This window comes from Castor canadensis, chromosome 8 (genome assembly GCF_047511655.1).
Source record: "Castor canadensis chromosome 8, mCasCan1.hap1v2, whole genome shotgun sequence".
NCBI lineage: Eukaryota > Metazoa > Chordata > Mammalia > Rodentia > Castoridae > Castor > Castor canadensis.
Window position 1 is genome coordinate 108,836,853 of NC_133393.1, and position 23,056 is coordinate 108,859,908.

Consider the following 23,056-nt stretch of genomic DNA (forward strand, 5'->3'; position numbering starts at 1 on the left):
TCATTTTTTTTGAGTGTGTTCCATGGAAGAGTGTAGGAATTACTTGTTCTTTGAAAGCTTAGTTAAAATATGCCCGTAAAACCATCAAGACCAGATGACTTTTTGCAGTTCAGTTATTTTTTCTTTTTTGATTTTAAAAGTTCAAAGCAACTATATGTAGTCCAAAAAGAGGAAAATATATTTTTATAATAAATAATTTCAAGTATGCATGTCTGTTAGTCTGCTTTTTCACCAAAAATATTTTTCAAAAAAATTTTTTCTTTGGCAGTACTGGGATTTGAACTCTGGGCTTCACACTTGCTAGTCAGGCATTGTGCACTTGAGCTGCACCTCCAGCCCTTTTTTGTTTTAGTTATTTTCAGGTAAAGGCTCATGGTTTTTGACCAGGGCTGGTCTCAGGTGTGATCCTCCTACCAACAACCTCTGTACCCGGGATCACAGGCACACATCACCATGCCTGGCTTATTGATTAAGATGGAGTCTTGCTAATTTTTTGCCTAGGCTGGTCTTGAACTATGGTCCCCCCATCTCCACCTCTCAAGTAGCTGAAATTACAGGTGTGAGCCACTGTGCCCAGGTGTAATATTTTGCAATCTATTCTACAACTATCAACAAAGTAACATGCCTGTGTAGAAAGGTAATCTTACTGTTGCATGTTCATTGGTTTCACATATTAATTCTAATAGTTTTCCATTGGTTGTCTGATTTCCTAGGTAGGCAATTCTGTTACATACAAATGGGTAAAAACTTTGATTCTTTTTCCATACTTATTGCTACATAGTTCTTTTCCTGATATGTTAGCTAGAATGTTCTAAGTAAAGTTGAATAAAAATAGGGATTCTTTTAGTCTTCTGTATTTTAAAGCAAGTCTTTCACTTAACAGTTACTTAGAGTATTTGCTAGAGGTTTTAATCTGATAGTCAATTACATTAATGCAGTATTCATTTCTAATTTATGAAGATATTTTATCAGATGGCATCTTGGCATTGATCAAGAAGTTTATGTAGGGCTGGTTGGGGTGCAGCTCGGTGACAGAGTGCTTGTCTAGCGTACATGAGACCTTGGGTTTGTTCTCCAGCTCACCAAAAATAAATAATGAATTCATGTAACTTTTCTTCTTTAACCTATGAATCATAATTAACCTATGAGTAGTTCCATGGCCAGACGTCACAATGAACTGTCCTTTTGGCATATTACTTTCTAATATTTGTCATTGTTGTTTGAAGTCAGTCTTTTTGGCTTTTTTAGACAGACTCTAGACACACTGTGTAGCCTAGGCTGTCCTCGGATTCATGATCCTTCTGCCTCTGCCTCCGAGTACCAGTTTTACAGAAATGTGCCACCATACCTAGTTTTTAAAGTCAGTCTTAAATCTTAGTTTTATTACTTAAACCACCTTCTGCTGTGATAAAGAAAAGATTTTAACTTTCTTAACTGTGTATTTTCTAACATGTAACATGAATACAGCCAGTCCTTTGTTATTTGGAGGTTTTAAATTTTTTTTCTTTTGTTTTTTGTTATTTTTGGTGGCACTGGGGTTTGAAGTAGGGCCTCACACTTGTTAGGCAGGGGCTGTACCACTTGAGCCACTCTGTCAGTTCTTTTTTGTGTTAGGTATTTTCGAGGTAGGTTATTAAGAACTGTTTGCCTGGGCTGACTTCAAACCTTGATCTTCCTGATTTCTGCCTCCTGAGTAGCTTGAATTATAGGTGTGAGCCACTGGCACCCAGTCTGGATTTTATTTTGTGTATATGTTCCCCTAAAACATCATCTCTGTGGAAATACAATTTCTTGAAATCCAAGTATAGCAAATTAAAATATCAGGCAAAAAATAAAAAAATTAAATTTTCAGGTAAGAACAGTTGCAAATTAATGTAGCAATTTGAGCTTTATATTTTTCAAGGCCAGGTGCCGGTAAACTCATGTTTGTAATCCTAGCTACTCAGAAAGCAGAGATTGGGAGAATGGAGGTTTGAAGCCAGCCTTAGACAAATAGTTTGTGAGACCTGATGTAAAAAAAAATCCATCACCTAAATGGGCTGGTGCAATGGCTCAAGGTGTAGGCCCTGAGTTCAAACCCCAGTACCACAAAAAAAAAAAAGAAAAATTTTTTCAAGGATGATTAACTATGTGGTAAATATTTATATATGGGTGATTATACTTAAGTCTAATTGGCTTTTACCTTTCTGTTGAAATAGTATTCTAAAAGTATTTTTTCTTCCTTTAAATAATTTTTAATAATAGGCTCTTAATGCCAGTGAAAAAACAGTTGTGGAAGCACTATTTCAGAGAGATTCACTTGTCCGACAAAGTCAGGTATGACGGTATGACTAGAATTCTGAATTTTTTTTTTTTTAACAAGCATGGAGAAAAGATAAATGACATAAGAGCACTGGAGTTATTTTAATTTAAAACTCATTAACATTCTTTCTACTTCATCTTTTCGTTTGTAATTAAAGGAATTTGGAACTTTGTTCTTTAATTTTTAAACAACAGCCTTAGCATTTCCAGGAATAGATATTAAAAACTGTATTATTCCTATAGAGAATGTTATTCTTTTGTTGTAATATTTATCTGAAAAAGTAAAAATAGTGGGAAAATATTGAAAAAATTATTACTTTTATTTGAAATTAGAAATTGTTTAAATTGAGGGTGGGAATACTACTACAAATAAAACTCTCATAGATTTTATAGTCGATACTAATCTTTTTTTTTTTCTTTCTTTCTTTCTTTTCTTAGCTGGTGGTAGATTGGTTAGAGAGTCTTGCCAAAGATGAAATTGGTGATTTTTCTGAAAATATTGAGTTTTATGCAAAATCAGTGTATTGGTAAGTCACTAAGCTTTTATTCTTGAAGTCATTTGATCTTTTTTCTTTTCTCTGATAAAGGAAGCAAATACAGAAAGCTTTTATTTTATCTGTTCAAAGTAACCAGTGCTAATGAGGCAAAAGACAAAAAAACCCAACAACTCCCCAATGCTACTTTCAAAACCAACATACCAAATTTGATTTTCATTAGAATATGGTTATCTTTTTCATACTAGTTATTCAAAAACCAAGACTCAGATTTTGTATGTATGTATAAATGTATATAAAAAAACAGTGCAGACAGTTACTGAGCTTCATCTTCTGGACAGGAATGCCAAGTTAGTCTCTCTTTATAAAATGCAATTACAATTTGAGGACACTTCATATTTGCTTCTTTTGCCAGAACCAAGTCTGCCTCATCTGAATCTTTCCAGTTCATGAGAAATGTCAATTCTCCACTCCTGTCTGTGGCACAACTACTCATTCAGGATCAGGACCTCTAGCAAATCCTCTTGGTTTGTCAGCAGCATCTCCTTTTTCTTTGATTTACCATCATCAGATTCACTGTCAGATAAAGAGTTTCTTTTTGTACCATCTTTTTCTTTACCAGCTTTTTGAGAATTAAGAAATGTTTCATTAACTCTGGACAATCTAAATTTTCTTCAGGTTTCCAAGTATTGTCAGCATCTTTAAATCCTTTCTACTTCTGGAACTACTCCACCTTCCATTCACTACATGTTGATCCAGTACTTTTTCCACCACAGACTCATTAGGCTCTGCCTCTTCAACTTTTTTATTCTTTCCATTCTATTCCTTTCCCATTTTTTACAAAGTAGTTTTATTGGAGGCCATTTTTAATTGCAGACTTGAAGCACTGTTGCACCTCAGATGCTCCAGATCGCAGGTCCTGCAGCATCTGCAGCCTGCACACGTTCAACTCTGATGGCATTTAATTTTTATTTTGTCCATTCATCTTTCAATAAAACTTAGTCAGCTTTTACTTTTCAAATTGTGAGCAAAATAGATAAAACTCTGCCTTTTATTTGCATTCATTTAGAAGAGTTACACAGCAAACACACCCATTGGGAATTAAGAGCTTTGGAAAAGACATGAATTAGAATTAATGGATAGAGGACAATTAGCTTAAATAGAAGCAGTGGACAGGAAATGCCTGTCAAAGAAAATAACAAGTAGTAAGAGGCTTTTTGTTTGTTTTTGTTTTAGAGAAAGGCTCTCACTAACTTTGTCTAGGCTGGCCTTGAACTCATGATTGTCCTCCTGGAAACCTATAAAAGGTTTTTAAGAAATAAAGGAGGCTAGGTGTGGTGGTGTGCACCTATAATTCCAGGTACTTGGGAGGCTGAGGCAAAAATGTTACTTGAGCCCAGGGGTTACAGGCTAGCCTGTAACATAGTGAGACCCTGTCTCAAAAAAAAAAAAAAAAAGCAAGTCATACAAAAATCTGGGAGACAGTTGCTCTGAATAGGAATAGAACCACAAAGACCCTGAGAAGGTAAAGTATTTGCACAAGGAGGCCAATATGAACACAGAAAGAAAAAGAAGAACAGCAGATGAGAGAGAGCCTGATCAGATAAGACTTACACGTGGACCATTGTAAGGATTTTGGATTTTATTATAAATATGATGAGAAATGAGAAAGCTTGAGAATAAAGGAATGGCATGGTCCAGTTTATGTTTTCATACAATCACCTTTTTTTTTTTTTTTTTTCCAATAACCATAATTTGATTATCAAGAAGACACTTGTGCCAGGTGTGGTGGGCATATCTATAATCCCAGCACTGGGAATGCAGAGGCAGGAGAATCACCAGTTTGAGGCTATCCTAACCTACATAGCCAGTTTCAGTCCATCTTGTATCACACAGTAAGTTTCTGTCTGAAAAAAACAAAAGACTACTGCCATGTTTCTAGCCACATGTGATCTTTAAATCTTTCCTTAGGTCCTTCAGTACTTCTAAATTATTGTAGGACTTTGAAACTAAAAGTACCCCAGATTAAGGGGACAATTTATTTCTGGATTTGAGAAAGTTCAGATAGCCTTCGAATTCAGTAATGTGTAGACATGTTACTATAATTATTCTTTTTTTCCAGTTAAATAGGAAATTAGTGTTAAACAATGCTTATTAAAAATTAAATCTTGTGTATGGCCTGGTGGTACACACCTATAATCCTAGCAGTTGGGAGGCTGAGGCATGAAGATTGTAAATTTGGGTCCAGCCTGGGCTATAAGCAAGACTCTCTCCAAAAAACAAATAAATAAATAAATCTTGAATAGTTGATTTTTTTGAAATACAGAGAAATGCTCATTTTCACATTTCCCTGACAAGGCTTTTGCAACTTTTTCATGAACTAGTCTCCTTTTTTTTTTTTTAAATGCTAATCAGTTTTACAAAATAGAGAATCCCAAAACAGACCCAACACTTAAATGATCATTTTATTTTCAACAAAGACCTCAGAGCAATCAAGTAGGACTAGATTATCTTTTTATAAACTGCAGAAAAACATTACCTCTTAAAAAAGATTTAACCATGACAGCTTCCTCACATTGTACCCAGCAATTAATTCAAGGTGCATCGTGGTCCAAAATGTAAAGACTAAACTCATAATCTTTAGATGGAAAGCATAGGAAAAGATCTTTATGATGTGGGAATGGGTAGATGCTTCTTAGGTTACGGGAGGCAATAATAAGAGAACAAGCCAAAGACTGGTAGAAACATACAGAAGGTGTAGTTTGTAAAGAACTACAACTCAGTAACAAAGATAAAACCCAGTAAAAGGGGCAAAGACTTGAACCTCAGAAAAGCAGATAGGTGAATGGGTGAGAAAGACATGAATGAGTGTTTAATATCATTAAACTTGACTTTCCTTCTATGTTAAGGATTTTTGCATCTTTTTTTCTAGGTTTGTTGTCTTTTTGTTTTTATTTTGATTTGATTTAAAAAATTTTTTACATAGGCCTATTTAAATTGGCCATCCTAAAAAAAAAATTGGTACTTTTTCTTTTAGGGAAAATACTCTCCATACCCTGAAACAACGACAGCTACCTTCTTATATAGGAAGTGTCCGTCCTCTTGTCACTGAATTGGTAAGTGTCCTTTAAAGTGATGGTTGTTCTCTAAGTTAAGTGATTTTTTTTTTAAGGCTGAGAGTTTTTCTTGTTTTTGGTTTTAGTTCCCGAAGGTTTTATACCCACTAAATTTTACTCTAGAACAACTAAGTTGCATATAAGTTTGATGGAATGTATTTGAAGATATAGACAGTGTATCTAATAATGCCGGCATTAAAAACACTAATTTTGGTTTATACCAAAGTTTGACCCTTTAATTATAAAGTTAGTGACCTATGAAAGCTCTTTCTTATAGGAAGTAGGGGGTAAAAATAGAAACCTGTGAGTTATCTTGAGGTTAAAAAGGATATTTTAAGATATGAGTAATAGGAATGACAGTAGATTTGAAAAGAACAGGAGAAATAAAGGAAACTGAAGAAAGGTATGTAAAATGTAGTGACAAGTGAGTGAAATAAGTATCAATTGAAAACTCATAAAATTCCATTTGGTAACAAAGGTGGGTTTTGCTGAAAATTATTTGGAAACTACCAGAAAATCTTGAAATAAATAGTAGTTACGTTATCTTGCAGCAAGTAGCAGCTGAAAATCATTTATTTATTTATTTATTTGGTGAGACTGGGGTTTGAACTCAGGGCTTTGCCATTGTAAAGTCGGCGCTGTGCTGCTTGAGCCACACTGCCAGTCCATTTTGCTCTGTTATATTTTGGAGATTCAGTCTCAAACTGTTTGCCTAGGCTGGCCTCAAATCACAGTTCTTCTGATGTCAGGCTCCCCAAGTAATTAGAATTACAGGCATGAGCTAGCAGCGAAAGTGGCGATTTTCTTTTGCTAGAGAGAGACCATGATCAAAAAGTGAATAATTAGTTCTGCAAAATACTTGTGAAAGTAGCCAATCCTCCTTTCTTAAGTCACGTTTAAATTTTTGTTTGAAATTCGCTATGTAGGTCATGTGTGCTATTTGCTGCTGAAGTGAGGATGAGACTAAACTAAATGTTTAAAAGCACATGAAATGTAATGGGTAGTAGTAACAATTTGAACACGATCTTGCTCTGTGTAGCCAGGCTGGCCTTGAACTCACAATTCTCCTGAGTATGATGAAAGATTTTATTTATTTATTAGAAGCCTATTTAATGTTTTTTGACATTGTGGGCTTTTTAAGTGAGGCAGTAGGGAATTGTGTGACTATTTGAAACACTTTTGACACTTTCATTTTTTTAATCTTTTTTTGTTTCATTTATTTCTTAACTAGATTATAAAGGAATTTATTTTGGTATCTAAACTCAGGATAGAGTTAGCATGTCATGATGATGTCTGGGAAGGTATAGCTCAAAGTTAGTGTTTCCTAGCTTGTGCTATGCCCTGAATTTGATCTCTAGCACTGCATGAATATACAGAATGTATATGGACATACAAGATTTATAGTTGATGATGAATTGGTTTTACAGGATCCTGATGCTCCCATTAGACAGAAAATGCCACTTGATGATCTGGATAGAGAAGACGAAGTTAGATTACTCAAGTACCTTTTTACTCTAATCCGTGCTGGAATGACAGAAGAGGTAAGTCTTGTGATACCCTGCCTGTCCAATTTCAAAAAACTGTAAACTCTTGAAGTTGGAGGAGACCTTTGTGGCCACCTAGTATGCTTCTTCGATGCAGTATTTCCATTTATGGTATTTCTGGATCTACCCTCCTTATTAGACATTTCCAGTGATAAGATGCACATGGCTTTAGAGAGTAGCACACTCTAATTTGCACAACTGATTACTAGAAAATTCTTTAACAAGTCAAACTTTGCCTCCCCGTATTGCACTGCATACCCTTAGGTGTATCCTCATCATGTCTACATCTTACTTTTAAGAGTTCAAAGTAACTCTAACCCAAGGTGACACTGTTAAACACTTGTAAGCTGTAGTGACTCTCAGATTTTTTTCTTGGCCATGTCAGACATAAGAAAATTGCAGCAATGGACTAAATAACCACTAGCACCCTTCTCATAGAGATTAACTTTTCTAATAAATGAAAGGCCGACAACCTCATTTGTTTCTAGTAGAATTAAATGACTTGGGAACCTATATCATTAGATAACTAATGATATAGATTGCTTGTATAATGATATATATTGCTTGTACAATGCACTGATGATGTCACTCACTGCTGTTTCTTGTTTTAAAGGCACAACGACTCTGTAAACGCTGTGGCCAAGCATGGAGAGCTGCAACACTTGAAGGCTGGAAATTGTATCATGACCCTAATGTTAATGGAGGTATTTTAGTAGATTTTTATTCTGAGGTTAGGGATAAAGATATTTATTTCTAAATGCCAGTCAGTCTTTGCAAACTATAGCTTTTCTTTTTAGGAGTGATTTGAAATAAGATCTCATTTTAAACTATAAACTTTCTTTTACTGTCTTATAGGAACAGAATTAGAACCTGTTGAAGGGAATCCTTATAGACGAATTTGGAAAATTAGTTGTTGGAGAATGGCAGAAGATGTAAGATAAATAAAATATTCACTGATACTGATTTTTTACTCCAATTTAATTGTGAAGGCTTTCAGAGGGACGGTGAAGTAATTCAGTGTAACATGAGACTAAAGTTCCTATTTTCAAAGAAGTTCTTGTGGAGTTGAGGAATAGGATTAACCATTCAGACACGAAGGACTAAGAATTGAACACTGAGACAAGACAAAAATGTAAAAGAGGTACCAAATGAGTTTAAACAAAAAGCATTGAACTAAAGCTTAAAGCTGGTTTAGGGAGACATCTGAGTTAAACTGTTTTAAATCAGTAGGATTTGAGTTGTTGGGAATGAAAACAGGAAGGAATTCTAGGTAAAATGCAAAGTTTGAGGAGAAATGGTAGGTCTACAAGGTTGGCGTAGAAGACTTGTTAGAGGAAATTGAGTCAGTTCTGTTAGGACATGGCATAAGCATTCCTAAAAATCACCGCAGCATGCAAAATTCAACAAGAAAACACACAGGGCTTATGGGAAAATGGACTTAAGACAACAGTAATTAAAAACTTCTATCAGTAATGCATAAAAAAGAAAAAGTCAGTGAAAGTGGTAGTATAATTTTTACATCTGACAAGTAGGTAAGAAATAACAATAAGTTTGGCACTGCACCTTGAAAAAGACCTGGAATTTGCTTGTTGGATCGTGTGTCAGAAGGGTGCAGAGCCTCGAGAACACATGGTAGAAATGGAGAACACATGGTAGCATGGAGAGTCGACTTGAAAGAACTACGTGCTGAGAAGGTACTTAGGAGCCTATCAGAATTACTCAGCCATTGAATAATAAGAGCCGGGGCAGCACTGACGGGAAGGGGAAGGAAGGGAGTAGGACAGTCAGGACCAGTGATTGGAACAGAAGGCAGAGGTAGGCTTTAGGAAGAGTCAGATCTCGTTTGGGTGATAAGAAAATGAATGTCATTAACAGAACCCCAAACGTAAAATTGGATGTCTCATTTATGTAATGACGTCTACCTAGAACTCAAATGCAAACTGACACATGCCTTGTTTCAGTGCTGTTCCTATGTCAACATCAGGGAAGTGTCAGGTGCTTAGAAATATTCTAGGAGAAAACACCTATCTTTAGTTTCTGTCTGGAATAAATTTGGTTGTCAATAATCAAAACATCCATTCAAGTGGCTCTGCTTTCACCTATATTTGAAATTTAAATGTTTGATTTTTTTTTTTCCTGAAGAATTTGATATTATTTTATCAAACTAAGAGACCAGACTTTTCAAAAAGTTTAGAAACTATCAAGTGAATAGGTTCAGTCTAGAAGAAATTGTAAGTTCTAGATTGTGAAGAAAACTAAGAATATTATGAAAAACAATTATTTCAAATATATTTTTATTCATTTTAGGAGCTTTTTAATAGATATGAAAGAGCAATCTATGCAGCTTTAAGTGGGAATATTAAGCAGGTATGCAGTCTTTTAATATTTAATCTTTTTCTGTGGATGCTTAAATACTCTAATAATCATATATAACTGCTTATAAACTTGTTATTTTCTAAAAGCAATGCTAGAGATAATCATAAAAGAAAAATGTGACAAACTGCTTAATTTGAAGTGTCCCCTATATGCATGATTTTGATTTTGGGGGATTTGTGGGTTTAGGGTTATTTTTAGGGGTTTTTTTTTGGCAGTAATGGGGTTTGAATTCCACCTTATGCTTACTAGGAAGACAATCTGCCAGTTGAGCCACACTCCCAGCCCTTTCAGGCTTTAGTTATTTTTTTGGATAAGTGTTTTTGCCTAGGACCAAGCTCAGACTGAGAACTTTCTACCTATGCCTCCCATGTATCTGGGATCATGGGTGGCATGCCATCATGATGTCTTATGGTTGAGATGGGGTCTCAAATCTTGCTCTCCCATTCTCCATTGTGCTCAGCATGTGTGTGGTTTTTTGAAGTAGGGTCTTGTTATATAGTCCAGACTAGCCTCAAATTTTCAATCTTACTGCCTCAGCCTTCCAAGTACTGGAATTATAGGTGTGCACCTCTACACTCAGCTCTTGTATAATGTTTTAATAAATGAAACCAGATTTTAATTTCTAACTAAAAGTTGTCAATTTAATTGCAATACTCATTTATTGATGATTCTTAATACTCAAAACTATATCTAGAAATGTGCCACCAAGGAACAGTGACTGCTTGGGTTCTCTTACATATGTGTTTCTCACAACCCCTGTTGTCCTCTACATTTTATAGCTGTTTTGAAAGATGCTATAATTAATTGAGATGCCATCTGTATCAGCATGAAAAATTGATGCTACTATCAATCTGGTATGGAAAAAAATCTTAATGGTTCAAACTTCTTAGAAGACATAGTTTGGGAGAAAAAAGACCTATCATGAAGTAACTTTTCAGTATGTGTGAATGGATGTAATTGCTTTTCCTTTCTTTTTTTTGTTGAATATGTCTGCATGTTTCTGTTTTTAAATGGGGTAAAGCTCCTTCCTGTCTGTGACACCTGGGAAGACACAGTATGGGCCTACTTCCGAGTGATGGTGGACAGTCTGGTAGAGCAGGAGATCCGGACATCAGTAATGACTCTGGATGAGACAGAAGAACTCCCTAGAGAATATTTAGAAGCAAAGTGAGTGTGTTGTTCGATTTTCCTTGTAGTGATTTGTCGTATGCTCTTTGAAGTTTTAGTTTACAGCCCTTTTTCATATTATTAATATTGTTCTCTTTCCTGTTTTTCTCTTTTGAAGTTGGACCTTAGAAAAGGTTTTTGAGGAACTTCAGGCTACAGATAAAAAGGTAAATGTTAATATGAACTTGTTAGTATCTGAGGACTAGCAAATAAATGCTGTAGTGCTGTGTACAGCAACTGAAAGGAACAAAAGGAGTTTTGTTCTCCTTTCCCATCTTTTCCTTGTCTATTATCAAAATAAGAGACATTCTTTAAAAAGAAAGAAACTTAATTATGTATATGACCATCATTTCTGTTTGGTTTAGGATTGACTTTATCCAAATACATACATAGAAGATACAGTTACCCCTTTTATGAAAATTTAAGACATATAATGGAGACTTACTAAGAGTTTCTTTTCTTAGATCCCATACTAATCTAATGTTAAAAATAATAGTCTTAAATTTTTTAAAGTAACTAAAGCAGTACTGTATGTACTTATAATAACAGAATCATGCAAAGATGAAAAATTAGACCTTTTTTAACTTCCTTTAAAAGATTATTCTCATTCCTTGAAATGAGAAAACATTCTGACCTACATTTTTCCATATCTTTCTCCATGACCTTTTAAGTAAGTGTAAATTATGTAAATATCCCAATATAGTATTTCAGGATTGTTTTGTTTTCATACCACCTTATTCCACAACTTGAGTTTTTTCCATTTAGTGATAAATCTCTTGAGTTAGTTGCTCTGTTATAACTTAGCATTCTTTTTAGTAGATACATAACATTCTGTACACTGAGGTATACTTCTGGTTTAATCATTCCCCTTTGGATGGTATTTCGATTTATTTTCTAGTGCTATAAAGAACATTCACATGTGTGAGCTTATCTAGTAGTCTTTCTGTTTCTTCAGGATAAGTATCCTAAAAGCAGCACTGCTGGGTTAAAGAATACTAATATTCTCTCTCTCTCTCTCACACACACACACACACACACACACGTTTCTAAATTACCCAAAAACATCCTGTTGTATACCTTAAATATATACAATTAAAAGAAAAAGAAACATTTATAATAGAAAAAATAATTGTCAAGTTTGTCACAGTGAATTATACTCCCACAAGTAATTTATTAAATTATGCATTCTTGCCAGTCCCAATGTCACACTTTTTAATTTTTGCCATCCAGCAGAATAAATGGGAAATAGGGGCTCAGTATGCTACTCCTATTTCTTGTCTATTCACGGAGCTGAGCAAGTTTCTTTTTATTTGTGAATTTCTTATTCAGATCTTTTAGCCATTTTTTCTTTTTTTGGTGGGATTGGGGTTTGAGTTTAGGGCCTCACACTCACAAAGCAAGAGTTCTACTGCTTAAGCCACACCTCCAGTTCATCTTGCTCTGGTTATTTTGGAGATGGGGGACTTACGAGCTATTTGCCTGGGCTGGTCTCAAACCTGGATCCTCCTGATCTCTACCTCTCAAGTAGCTAGGATTACAGATGTGAGCCTCTGTATTCTCCAGTGCTATTTTTCTAAGTAGCTAAAAGACTGGGTTTAATTTTTCCTTATTGTTTTATGGATATACTTTGTGTAGGAAGGAAATCAATGTTTTTTGTTTTGTTAAGTGCTTATTACCAGTCTATTATTTGGAAGATGCTAGCTAATGAAGTAAAACTAAGTGACAGAATATAAATATCAGGAAGGGGGGGTCATATAGCAAAAGTATTAATCTGGAAACTTTTTATTTTGGCGGTACTGGGGTTTGAATTCACGGCCTTGCACTTGCTAAACAGGAACTCTACACTTGAGCCACACCTCCAGCTCTGATAATTTGTTACGGTAGCTGAATATAAGCCAAACACTGGTGGCTCATTCCTATAATCCTAGGTACTTGGCAGTTTGAGCTTGGGAGGATCAAGGTTTGAGGTCAGCCTCGGCAAATAATTCTCAAGACCCTATTCCCAAAATAACCAGAGTAAAATGGACTGGAACTGTGGCTCAGGTGGTGGAACATCTGCTTTGCGAGGACAAAGGCCTGAGTTCAAACCCCAGTCTCATTAAAAAAAATTTAAAAATTAGCTAAATACAAGACAGAATTGCAAAAAAGTGTAGCCTTTCTGTACTTGTTATAACTAGTTAGAAAAGGATGTAGCTTCCAGAGCTCCCTGCTTTCAAAGAGTCTCATATAAATAAATAAAATGAGAGAGAGCTAGGAATAAAATTAACCAAGTGTTTCAGGACCCTCATAAAGAAAAGGATAGAATCTTATGGCCAGGTGTGATAGCTCGTGCGTATAATCCCAGCTACTCAGGAGGTGATAGTCAAGTGGTTCAAGACAAGCCTGGGCCAAAAGTTAACATGATCCCCATCTCAACAAACAAGCCAGGCATAGTAACGCACATCTGTAATCCAAGCTATGTGGGAGGCATAGGAAGTAGAATTCCAGTATTAGGCATACTTGGGCAAAAATGCAAAACCCTATCAGTAATATAACCTACAGCTAAAAGAGCTGGAGCGATGGCTCAAGAGAGAAAGCATGGTTAACAAGCATAATACCCTGAGTTCAAACCCCAGTACCACCAGAAGGGAAAAAAAAGAGAAAGAAAAGGTTAGAATCTTGTTGGAAGACAAAGTAAGACATGAAAAAATGAATATAACAATACATTCCTGGATGAGAAAACTTGTTAATGTTAGTATTGTAAAATTAATGTGGAAACCTTAAGCTTGGAGATTATTTCTGGACAGAGAATTTTGAACTAGAAGAATAAATGAGAATGGCAAAAATATTTTGAAAAAGAGTAAATAGTTCATTAATGATGCAACGAAACAGTACAGAGTTTACATGCGTGGAATCTTGGCAAAGTGCAAATTTGAGCCAGTGAGCGCTTAAGAGATGCCAGCCAGAGATGATCTTCTATTCCAAAGGAAATGGATTTTCTTAAAGACGCCTTTGTGTGCTCCTTCAAAACTTTGTCATTTGTAGTGTGGTGACAAGGGCGTCCTGGGTCAGCCACTGAAAGATTTACAGAAAATATAAACTTCTTTTCAGCGAGTTCTGGAGGAGAACCAGGAGCACTATCATGTCGTTCAAAAATTCCTCATCTTGGGAGACATCGACGGTAAGATGCTGTGTTATTTTACTTTGAGTTCTTTGGTTTTTAATGGTAATTTTTACAAAAGTTATCAAAACTCATGTGACTCATTACCTTTTTGTAGTACTGGGGCTTGAACTCAGGGCCTCAGACTTGGTAGACAGGTGCTGTACCACCTGAACCATGCCCCCAGACTTTTTTTTTTTGCTTAAGTTATTTTTTGGATAGGGTGTCACAGTTTTGCCTAGGCTGGTCTGGACTGTGATCCTCCTACTTATGCCTCCCATGTTGCTGGGGTTATATATGTGAACTAACATGGCCTGGCTTGTTTTTTGAAATGGGGTCTCACTAACTTTGTGCCTGGGATTGGCCCCAAACCTTGAGCCTCCTGATCTTTGCCTCTAAGTAGCTGGGATTACGAGCATGCACCACTGCATTAGGCCAAATTACTTCTTTTTTTTTTGGCTGTACTGGGGCTTGAACTCAGGACCTTGTGCTTGCTGCACTTCTAGTCCCCTAACTTCATCTTTTGATTATTATAAATGTCCACCTACTTGAATGCAATTATTTGCTTAATTGTAATCATAAAGTAAAATTTGATTTTAACCCAGAGTCTGTTGAAGAGGATATAGAGAACCATATGACTATTAACAATGAGACAGTGACTTCATAGCACTGTAGGGGTGGGGTAAATATTCTTAGTAATGTTTCTTTCTTGAGTTTATTTTTGCTGTTGAATCTTTGTTTTCCTGGCTTGTAGGTTTGATGGATGAGTTCAGCAAATGGCTTTCCAGAAGCAGAAGCAGTCTGCCTGGGCACCTCCTCCGCTTTATGACGCACCTTATTCTGTTTTTCCGTACCCTAGGACTACAGACCAAAGTAAATAAAGACAGCTTGCCCTTCTCTGCAGATGCTGATGCTACATACCTGTCATCAGGAAAACACATTGCGTCTGTTGTTTCCTAGAAGTGGCAATGAGTGTGCACAAGTTTTCTGTGTAGACTCCTGTGGTCACCCAGTGATAGGCCCAGTGAGTGGCCTTTTAGGGGTCCAGTCTGCCATGAATGCTGAGAGCTGCTTGATTTGTCATGACTTTATCCTCATCGGTGTCCAACTTTTAAGTCTACCAGCTAGGCTAACCAAGTTCTCTGTGAGATTGTAAACCTTTTCTTTTTCTTTTGTGTTGTTTCTTTTTCTTAAATGTTGATTACATTTTGTCAGAGTACATGTAGAGCAGAATGATACAGCAGTTGAAAACTTCAGCTTCAGAGTAAAAACCTTGAGTTCAAATCTTTACTCACCAACTTCTAGCTGTATAATTCTGGGTATATAAGACCTCCCTGGGTCTTTGTTTCTTCAATCAGACAGTATCTAAGCTTTGCTGAGCACTTAGCCTGGTGTATAATTATTGCTCAATGACAAATACTAAATCATTTAAAAGCACACTCTTTATATTAGAAATTGTATTACTAGTACATATAAGCAGTTAAGCAAGGGTGTTTATAATTGAACTATGTCTCTTTTCCTATGAAGGAAGAAGTTTCTATTGACGTTTTAAAGACATACATACAGGTAAACTTGGGGATTTTTTTTTTTCATATTTTAATAAATACCCAGTGGTAAGAAAGTTACCAGAATCCATAAGAAAGCTTTGAACTATCCTAAGTACGTTTTTGGAATTTAAAGTTATTCTGATTAGCAGCACAAGTCCATCTTTGTTTGAATCTTTCCTTAAACATAATTGAAACTTTAAAGTAAACCTTTTCAAAGCTCCACTGATCCTAGAACTTATTTCATTATTGACTTACGTTGATCTTTTCCTGTTTCTTAGCTTTTAATCAATGAGAAACATACAAATCTCATAGCATTTTATGCCTGTCATTTGCCTCAAGACCTTGCGGTTGCCCAGTATGCATTATTTTTGGAAGGTGTTACAGAATTTGAACAGCGCCACCACTGCCTGGAGCTGGCTAAAGAAGCAGGTAAAAATGACTGGGAACTTCATTTATTGTCTTTTTTTTTTTTTTAAAGCTATGTTAACTATGATTACTTTGGTCATATCTAATCCCTCTCTCATATCTATTGGCCTTTGTAGGCAAATTCTCTTTTCAGCTCTGACAACTTTTGTCAGACTTTTGAGTGCTGACTCTTATTTCTCTTGAGGGGGAAAAAGGGAATAAATTTTTCAGTGAAGTTTTGTTTGCAGAATAAAATAATTTATACACTAACTCAAGTGTAATTTTTTTAAAATTTTGACATTTTCTTTTATGTTGGCTTTTAGATTTTCCATATTACATTTTTAGGAACATGATTTTGGTGGGGAGGTATAGGACTGAGGTTGAACTCATCACTTTGCACTTGCAAAGTAGGCACTCTACCAACATAATGTATTTTTGAAAAATTGTTCTAGGGGCTGGAAATGTAGCTCAGTGGTAGAGTGCTCGCCTAGCATATGTGAGGCTCTGGGTTGGATTCCTAGCATTGAATAAACTAAAAAAATTGCTTCAAATTTATCAAATCATTTTAACTGTTTAAAGAGTATTAGTATTAATGATTATTCTTTGTTTTTGGCACTTCAAAAAATTGTTTAGATTTGGATGTTGCAACAATTACAAAAACTGTAGTGGAGAACATCCGAAAGAAAGACAGTGGTGAATTTAGCCATCATGACCTGGCTCCTGCACTAGACACCGGCACTACTGAGGTAATTTGAGGCAGGGCAAGGTGAGAGTGTTGTGTAACTTCCTGTAATCCTTCCTATTTGGTGAATTTCTACTTTAAAATACACTAGTTTTTGGTATGTTGGGTTTTTTTGCTACAGGAAAATTTTTTTTTTTCCTTTTTTTTTTTTTTTTTGTTGGGATTGGGGTTTGAACTCACCTCCACTCCATTTTGTTCTGGTTATTTTGGAGATGGGAGTATCTTGAGCTGTTTGCCTGTTTTGAGGAAGAAAGAGAAGTTATAATCTAAGAGAAAAGAAAACTTTAGGGCTGGTGGTATGGCATAGTGGTAGAGTACTTGCCTAGATTTCATGAGGGTCCATCCCCAGCACCATAAAAAAAGGGAGAAAATTAGAAAAAACAAAAAGAAGAAGAAAGAAAACAATTTTAGAGTAGCACTTTAAAAATCACATGGTTAAATTGTTGGAGCTTATGCTGGGTAATTCCAGATTCACAGCCAGTGAGTTTTTTTCTGTAATTTAGTAAAAAGCTATTAAGTAGGAAAACAAAGAAAGTTTGATGATTTGATAATTTTATATAACTTGAGGGAGAATGTTCGCCAGATGTGCAGATATAAGTTAGTTCTACTGATCTGCAGAAATAAAACTGATGGGGTTTTTTTCTCCCCTTTAAATGAATAGGAAGACCGTTTAAAGATTGATGTAATAGACTGGTTGGTATTTGACCCAGCGCAGAGGGCAGAAGCACTGAAACAAGGCAATGCGATTATGAGAAAATTCTTAGGTATGCTATATGTTCATATACTTTGTTCAGAATCATAAATTTTTGAACTTTGTTTTGTGTTTTGGTTTTGATCCATTCACCAGTGGGGGGGGTGACAGTTACTCTTATATACCAAACCTGGAATTATGAAACAAATCCTTTTTAACAGTGAATTTTCATTATCATAATATTTTGTATATAATGTCATAATTATTGTACTTTGAAAAGTCTCTTTGTTTCCTTTAAGACACAAGTCTGTGAAAGTACCTGCATTTAATGTATACTCTTGTGTTATAAGGAAAGGGTCAGTTCAGTTGGTAGAACGATCACCAAGACCTTTTTAACGGGAGTTGTTGAGACTTGAAACGTACCAATGGTTTGATTCCTTGAGAAGCTGTTACATGAATTCCATATATTTTGAAAGTTGTGTATTCATTTTCACAGCATCAAAAAAGCATGAAGCTGCAAAAGAAGTATTCGTGAAAATTCCTCAGGATTCTATAGCAGAAATCTATAATCAGTGGGAGGAACAAGGAATGGAAAGTCCACTTCCTGCTGAAGATGATAATGCTATCAGAGAACATTTGTGCATTAGAGCTTATTTGGTGAGATTGTAAAGAAAACTATAGTCTTTGCAGTTATTTTTTTGATTCCCTTCTTGGATTGAACTGTTTCCCAGAAGTGGTGATTGATTCATTTAACCTTCTGTATGATTGCAGTGCTGACTGATCCACAGGGATTGAAATCCTGGCCTTGTTTTCAGTAGTACAATTCTCTATTGATTGCTAACCAGCTGAGATTAGATAGTATATATGATGTCAGGAACTCATGTTTTTTTACCATTCTGTGAATGCTTGTCTCAACTATTTCTTTTCTTCTTTCTTGTGGGTCTAGGGTTGGAATTCAGGGTGTCATGCTTTCAAAGCAAGCGTTCTTCTGCTTGAGCGACACCTTTAGCCCTCAGCTTTTCTATTTCTGCTTTTGGCAATATCTGAGAAATGCAAGATATTCTAGATTTGTCAGAACTAAAATAACAGCATATGAATTCAAAATTATTCATCAAATTATCATTGTTTACAGTTGGCTAAGTAGTATGATTAAATTTGTGGCTAGCATTCTGTGTTAGCCCTCTGCAAGCTAATAGGCTAACCAAAAAGATAGGTAAGGGGCTGGAGGCATGACTCACGCGATAGAACTCCTGCTTAACATGCATGAAGCCTGACTTCAAGCCCCCAATACCACCCAAAAAAAAGAAGAAAAAAAGGTACATAAGCATGCATACTTCACAGTAGGACAAGTGGTAACATATATATACATATATGATCATGGGGCTGACCTAGGAGTAGATGCCAGAAAACATCACGGTATGTATACTTCGCAGGTATTTGTCCCTTTATAAAACACAGTATTCGCAATGATGTTTTTGTATGTGCAAAAGGTAAATATTGAGCATTTTATTTCAAAATTATTTCTAAGAATAATATATTTTTAAAGCTTTACAAACAAAGTTAAGACTTCTATTTATTTCCTTTTTGTTTTACATTGTAGGAAGCCCATGAAACCTTCAATGAATGGTTTAAGCATATGAATTCAGCTCCACAAAAACCAACTTTGATACCCCAACCAACTTTTACTGAGAAAGTGGCTTATGAACACAAAGAAAAGAAATATGAAGTAAGTTGAAGATGAATCTGAGATAAACCTATTTTATCTTAAAAATGTGTGTTAGTACTTAAAGAGGTCATTTTTTCAGCAGTTGTAGCCCAGTTATAACAAGCAGTCTTCTTGTTAATGTTCTGCTTTGAAAAAGAGCCATCTGTTTAGTTACTTTTCTGTAGATAATTGACTAATCTTGAAAAATACCTGTAGGTGATGTTAGCATTCAGTTATAAAGTTTAGTACTTAACTGCTGTCTGTTGATACTTATTTTTTATAGTTGGCTGGCTAAAAAACCAACTCTTAAGAATGATGTTTTATATATATTCCTATCTGTCTTCTATATGTATATTCATCCTCAGGCTTTCTTTTTCTGACCAGAACAAAAACCAGTAGGGACAGGAGATGAAATTAGATGTCCTGTTTCCTGCTATTACTGGTAGATTAATTATAGTAAATGTCTCCACTTCTAAATCCTGAAGTTCATAAAGTATTAAAAATATATCATCTGTGGTTTTGCCCATTATGTCTGCCATATGTTTGTTTTGCAGATGGATTATGGTATTTGGAAAGGGCATTTGGATGCCCTAACTGCTGATGTGAAGGAGAAAATGTACAACGTCTTGTTGTTTGTTGATGGAGGGTGGATGGTAGATGTCAGAGAGGTAGGTCGTGTGTGGCTTTTAAAAAACAAAAAACAAAAAACCAACACATATACACTTGGTTTTTTTTGTTTGTTTGTTTTTACAAATGTCCTATCTCTGCATAGGAGCATCTATAGAGTCTATGTAACATTTAAATTTGTGGTTATAACTAAACATTCCATATTTTAAATTCTAGCTAGGGAACAGGAATATTTTATCCTTAGGTAAACTATTGCTTCACATTTTATATCCTCACAAGATACTAAGATCTACTTTTTTAAAATTCTGAACCTAAAATTTTAATTACACATGTATTTCACTTAACTTAGAGATAGTAAGTTTATAAAGTAGTGATTCCAGTGACTCTTACCTCTAAGCTATCCCGCTAAATGACTTGGCAACCTTTTAAAAAAATACAGGGTTCCATGCCCAGAGATTCTGTTAAATTAGTCTGAGGTAGGTTCAGGCCTTTTTTTTTTCCTGGTACTGGGGCTTGAACTCAGGGTCTCAGGCTTGGTAGGCAGGCACTCTGCCACTTGAGCCATCCCACCAGCCTTTTCATGTTGAGTATTTTCAAACCAGGGTCTCCAACTAATTCCCATGCTGGCTGTGAGCCCCAGTCCTCATCTCTGCCTCCCAAGTAGCCGGCACTGGCCAGACCTTTTTTTTTAATCACCTGAAGTGCTTTTATGTGTGGTTTGGATTTTGAACCAGTTACAAATTAAATGCCATAAGAAAAGCATAAATTAAATATCTCAGTCCAAACAAAGACAAGATTGCTTTAGGCTGGGGATGTAACTCAATGTTAGAAGGCTTGCCCAGCACCCAGGATGCCCTGAGTTCCCAGCACTACAAAAAAAGAAAAAAATTGCTTTTGCTTGGAAGGGATGAGGACAGGACGCTTGAAATGTATGACATTATGTGAAAAACACTGAGGCCTGGTCCTGGGACATGAGAGAAATGGCAGCTCGATTTTGCCTCTGCAGATAGCTATCCCAGGAGAACTGGAAATCTGGATTCTTGATTATTTTGGACAGAGAAAAATAGTATCCTTGTCTTTTCTTCTGGCATTCCTCATATCCTTTTATATTTATTATTTTTTCTTTATTTTGGTGGTACAGGGGTTGGAATTCAGGGCCTTGTGCTTGCCAAGCAGGCATTCTTCTTTAATTTTAGACACTGTTAGAAATATTGGGCCCTGCTGTGATCTCATATCAGACATGTGCTCGAAAGTTAATGAGCAAGTCAAAATTTACTTCTGCAGAAGGATGTATACCTCCAACCGGAGTCAGGCAAGCAAGCACACCAGGTGGAAGTACCGCCTCAGTTTTTATCCTAATACAGGACTGCCCCTTGCTCTAATGAGGGAGCTCGGATTGACTAAGGTTGGGGTTTGGGGGAGGGCATAGGGGAAGAGGCGACATGATTGGAGAGCATAGACACAAAACTTACTTTGGTTTGTGTACTCAAAGACAAAGGGGTGACCCATAAGGTGGGAATTAAATGATTCAGGAGAAACTGAGGCCTGAAATGACTGTTTGACCTGAAATGGCAGCACCAAGTATATAATTAACCTGTGGGTCAAGGGTACCTTGAAGCAGAGTCTTTTGGACAATGATTACCTAAAAACCAGCAGTTTGAGTTTTAGGACATCAGATGACAAACAATTCTCTGTTTAAAGGCAGAAACTTTACAAAGTGAGGTAAAATGCCACAGAGCACCTAGGCAAGTGGGGAAATTAGCTAATATCCATGCAGTGACAGACATATTCCATAATGTGGGACCAGGCTTGGAGGGGGTACTCATACCCACGACCCTGAGATTAAGAGTCTCATGCTCTTCTGACAGTTCTAGCCCTTCAACAGAAAAGACCCAATTTAGTTGACTCACAATACTACCTTTTTCTACCTCTGCTGGCTTCCCTTTTCGGACCAGAAGCAAAACCATTAGAGACAGGAGACTAATTGGATCCGCTATTTGCTGTATTGCTGATAGATTAATTATCTTGAAAGTCTCTACTTTCATTTTTTTTGGTGGGACTGGGGTTTGAATCAGGAATTGGCTTTTGCAAAGCAGGCACTCTACCACTTGGACCACTCCTTCAGTCCATTTTTCTCTGGTTATTTTGGAGATGGGGGTTTCACAAACTACTTGCCTAGGCTGGCCTCAAACCACAGTCCTGATCTCAGCCACCCAAGAAGCTAGGATTACAGGTGTGAGCCACTGACACCAAGCTAAAAGTCCCTGCTAGTCCCCTGACTAGTTTTAAACCTTCAGTACATTCCTTAGGGTAAACCTTTCTCTTCTGATTCATGCTTGTGTTCATGAAGATAAATTTTAAGTGCTAATTGTCACTTGAATTTAAAAAGATTTGAGTGCCTTATTGATACATAAATCTTTTTTATTCTGATGATTAACATTAGTAGATTAAATAATGAAAGCCACAGAATAATCTGGAGTATCAGTAAAAATAGAGTTGAGATAGAAGGCAGTGAATGATATGATTTTGTTTTATTGAGCGTTTTAAATATCAATATTTGTCTCAATCATTTCTTCAAAACTAATTCAGAAGAGATGGCTTTAACAGTCAAATGATAAATGATATTTTAATCATGTCTTTTGAGTTTAGCTTAATAATCTTAGTTATTAAACAAAGTAGGAAATTATTTAGGGCTCCTGCTAGCACATGTATTATTTGTATATGAATTAGGAGATTGTATGCCTGCCTTTCGGTTCCATACCATGTGTACATGACCTGTAGAATGTAGCACAGGCTAAATTGCAGCTCCACTCACTGCCTTGGCCAGGTGCCTGTACAAAGCACAACTGTAGGTGATATCCCTGGCATTACAAACTTACGTATACTACACCTCTAGTTTTTGTGTAACTGTAGAATGGCCCCATCAGTGTTAGAAACTCGTGACACAGAGGGATGGTGGGGGAATACAACAAGCAGCTCATCTTTACCTGCTTTTTGCCACCTCAACTGCCACCACTTCTACCACATTCTAGTCTAAGCCTCTGCAGTCATTGTTTTGCATCCTTCTCTTTATACAATTCCTCCCTCACAGAGACCAAGTAGTGATCATTTTTAAATGAAATGTGTCATGCTCTATTAAGAAATTTTGATGGTTTCTAATTGCACCTTGAATAAAAATACATAGTTTTAAGATTGCACAAGC

At 36.1% G+C, this 23,056-nt stretch overlaps 1 protein-coding gene across 6 annotated transcripts in view; it reads left to right on the top strand.

Moving 5' to 3' along the window:
• The window catches only part of Nup107 (nucleoporin 107), a 46,409-nt gene that overhangs the window by 18,369 nt on the left and 4,984 nt on the right, over nt 1–23,056 (top strand). For all 6 annotated transcript variants that reach the window (XM_074083864.1, XM_074083863.1, XM_074083866.1 and 3 more), the window contains 18 exons: nt 2,245–2,316; nt 2,740–2,828; nt 5,833–5,911; nt 7,339–7,452; nt 8,069–8,159; nt 8,311–8,387; nt 9,763–9,822; nt 10,853–10,998; nt 11,117–11,165; nt 14,089–14,158; nt 14,892–15,010; nt 15,665–15,703; nt 15,963–16,113; nt 16,723–16,835; nt 17,493–17,595; nt 18,019–18,179; nt 19,123–19,248; nt 19,782–19,895. In XM_074083864.1, the coding sequence (XP_073939965.1) occupies nt 2,245–2,316; nt 2,740–2,828; nt 5,833–5,911; nt 7,339–7,452; nt 8,069–8,159; nt 8,311–8,387; nt 9,763–9,822; nt 10,853–10,998; nt 11,117–11,165; nt 14,089–14,158; nt 14,892–15,010; nt 15,665–15,703; nt 15,963–16,113; nt 16,723–16,835; nt 17,493–17,595; nt 18,019–18,179; nt 19,123–19,248; nt 19,782–19,895 (1,773 nt within the window). The remainder of the gene's footprint in view (nt 1–2,244; nt 2,317–2,739; nt 2,829–5,832; nt 5,912–7,338; nt 7,453–8,068; nt 8,160–8,310; nt 8,388–9,762; nt 9,823–10,852; nt 10,999–11,116; nt 11,166–14,088; nt 14,159–14,891; nt 15,011–15,664; nt 15,704–15,962; nt 16,114–16,722; nt 16,836–17,492; nt 17,596–18,018; nt 18,180–19,122; nt 19,249–19,781; nt 19,896–23,056) is intronic.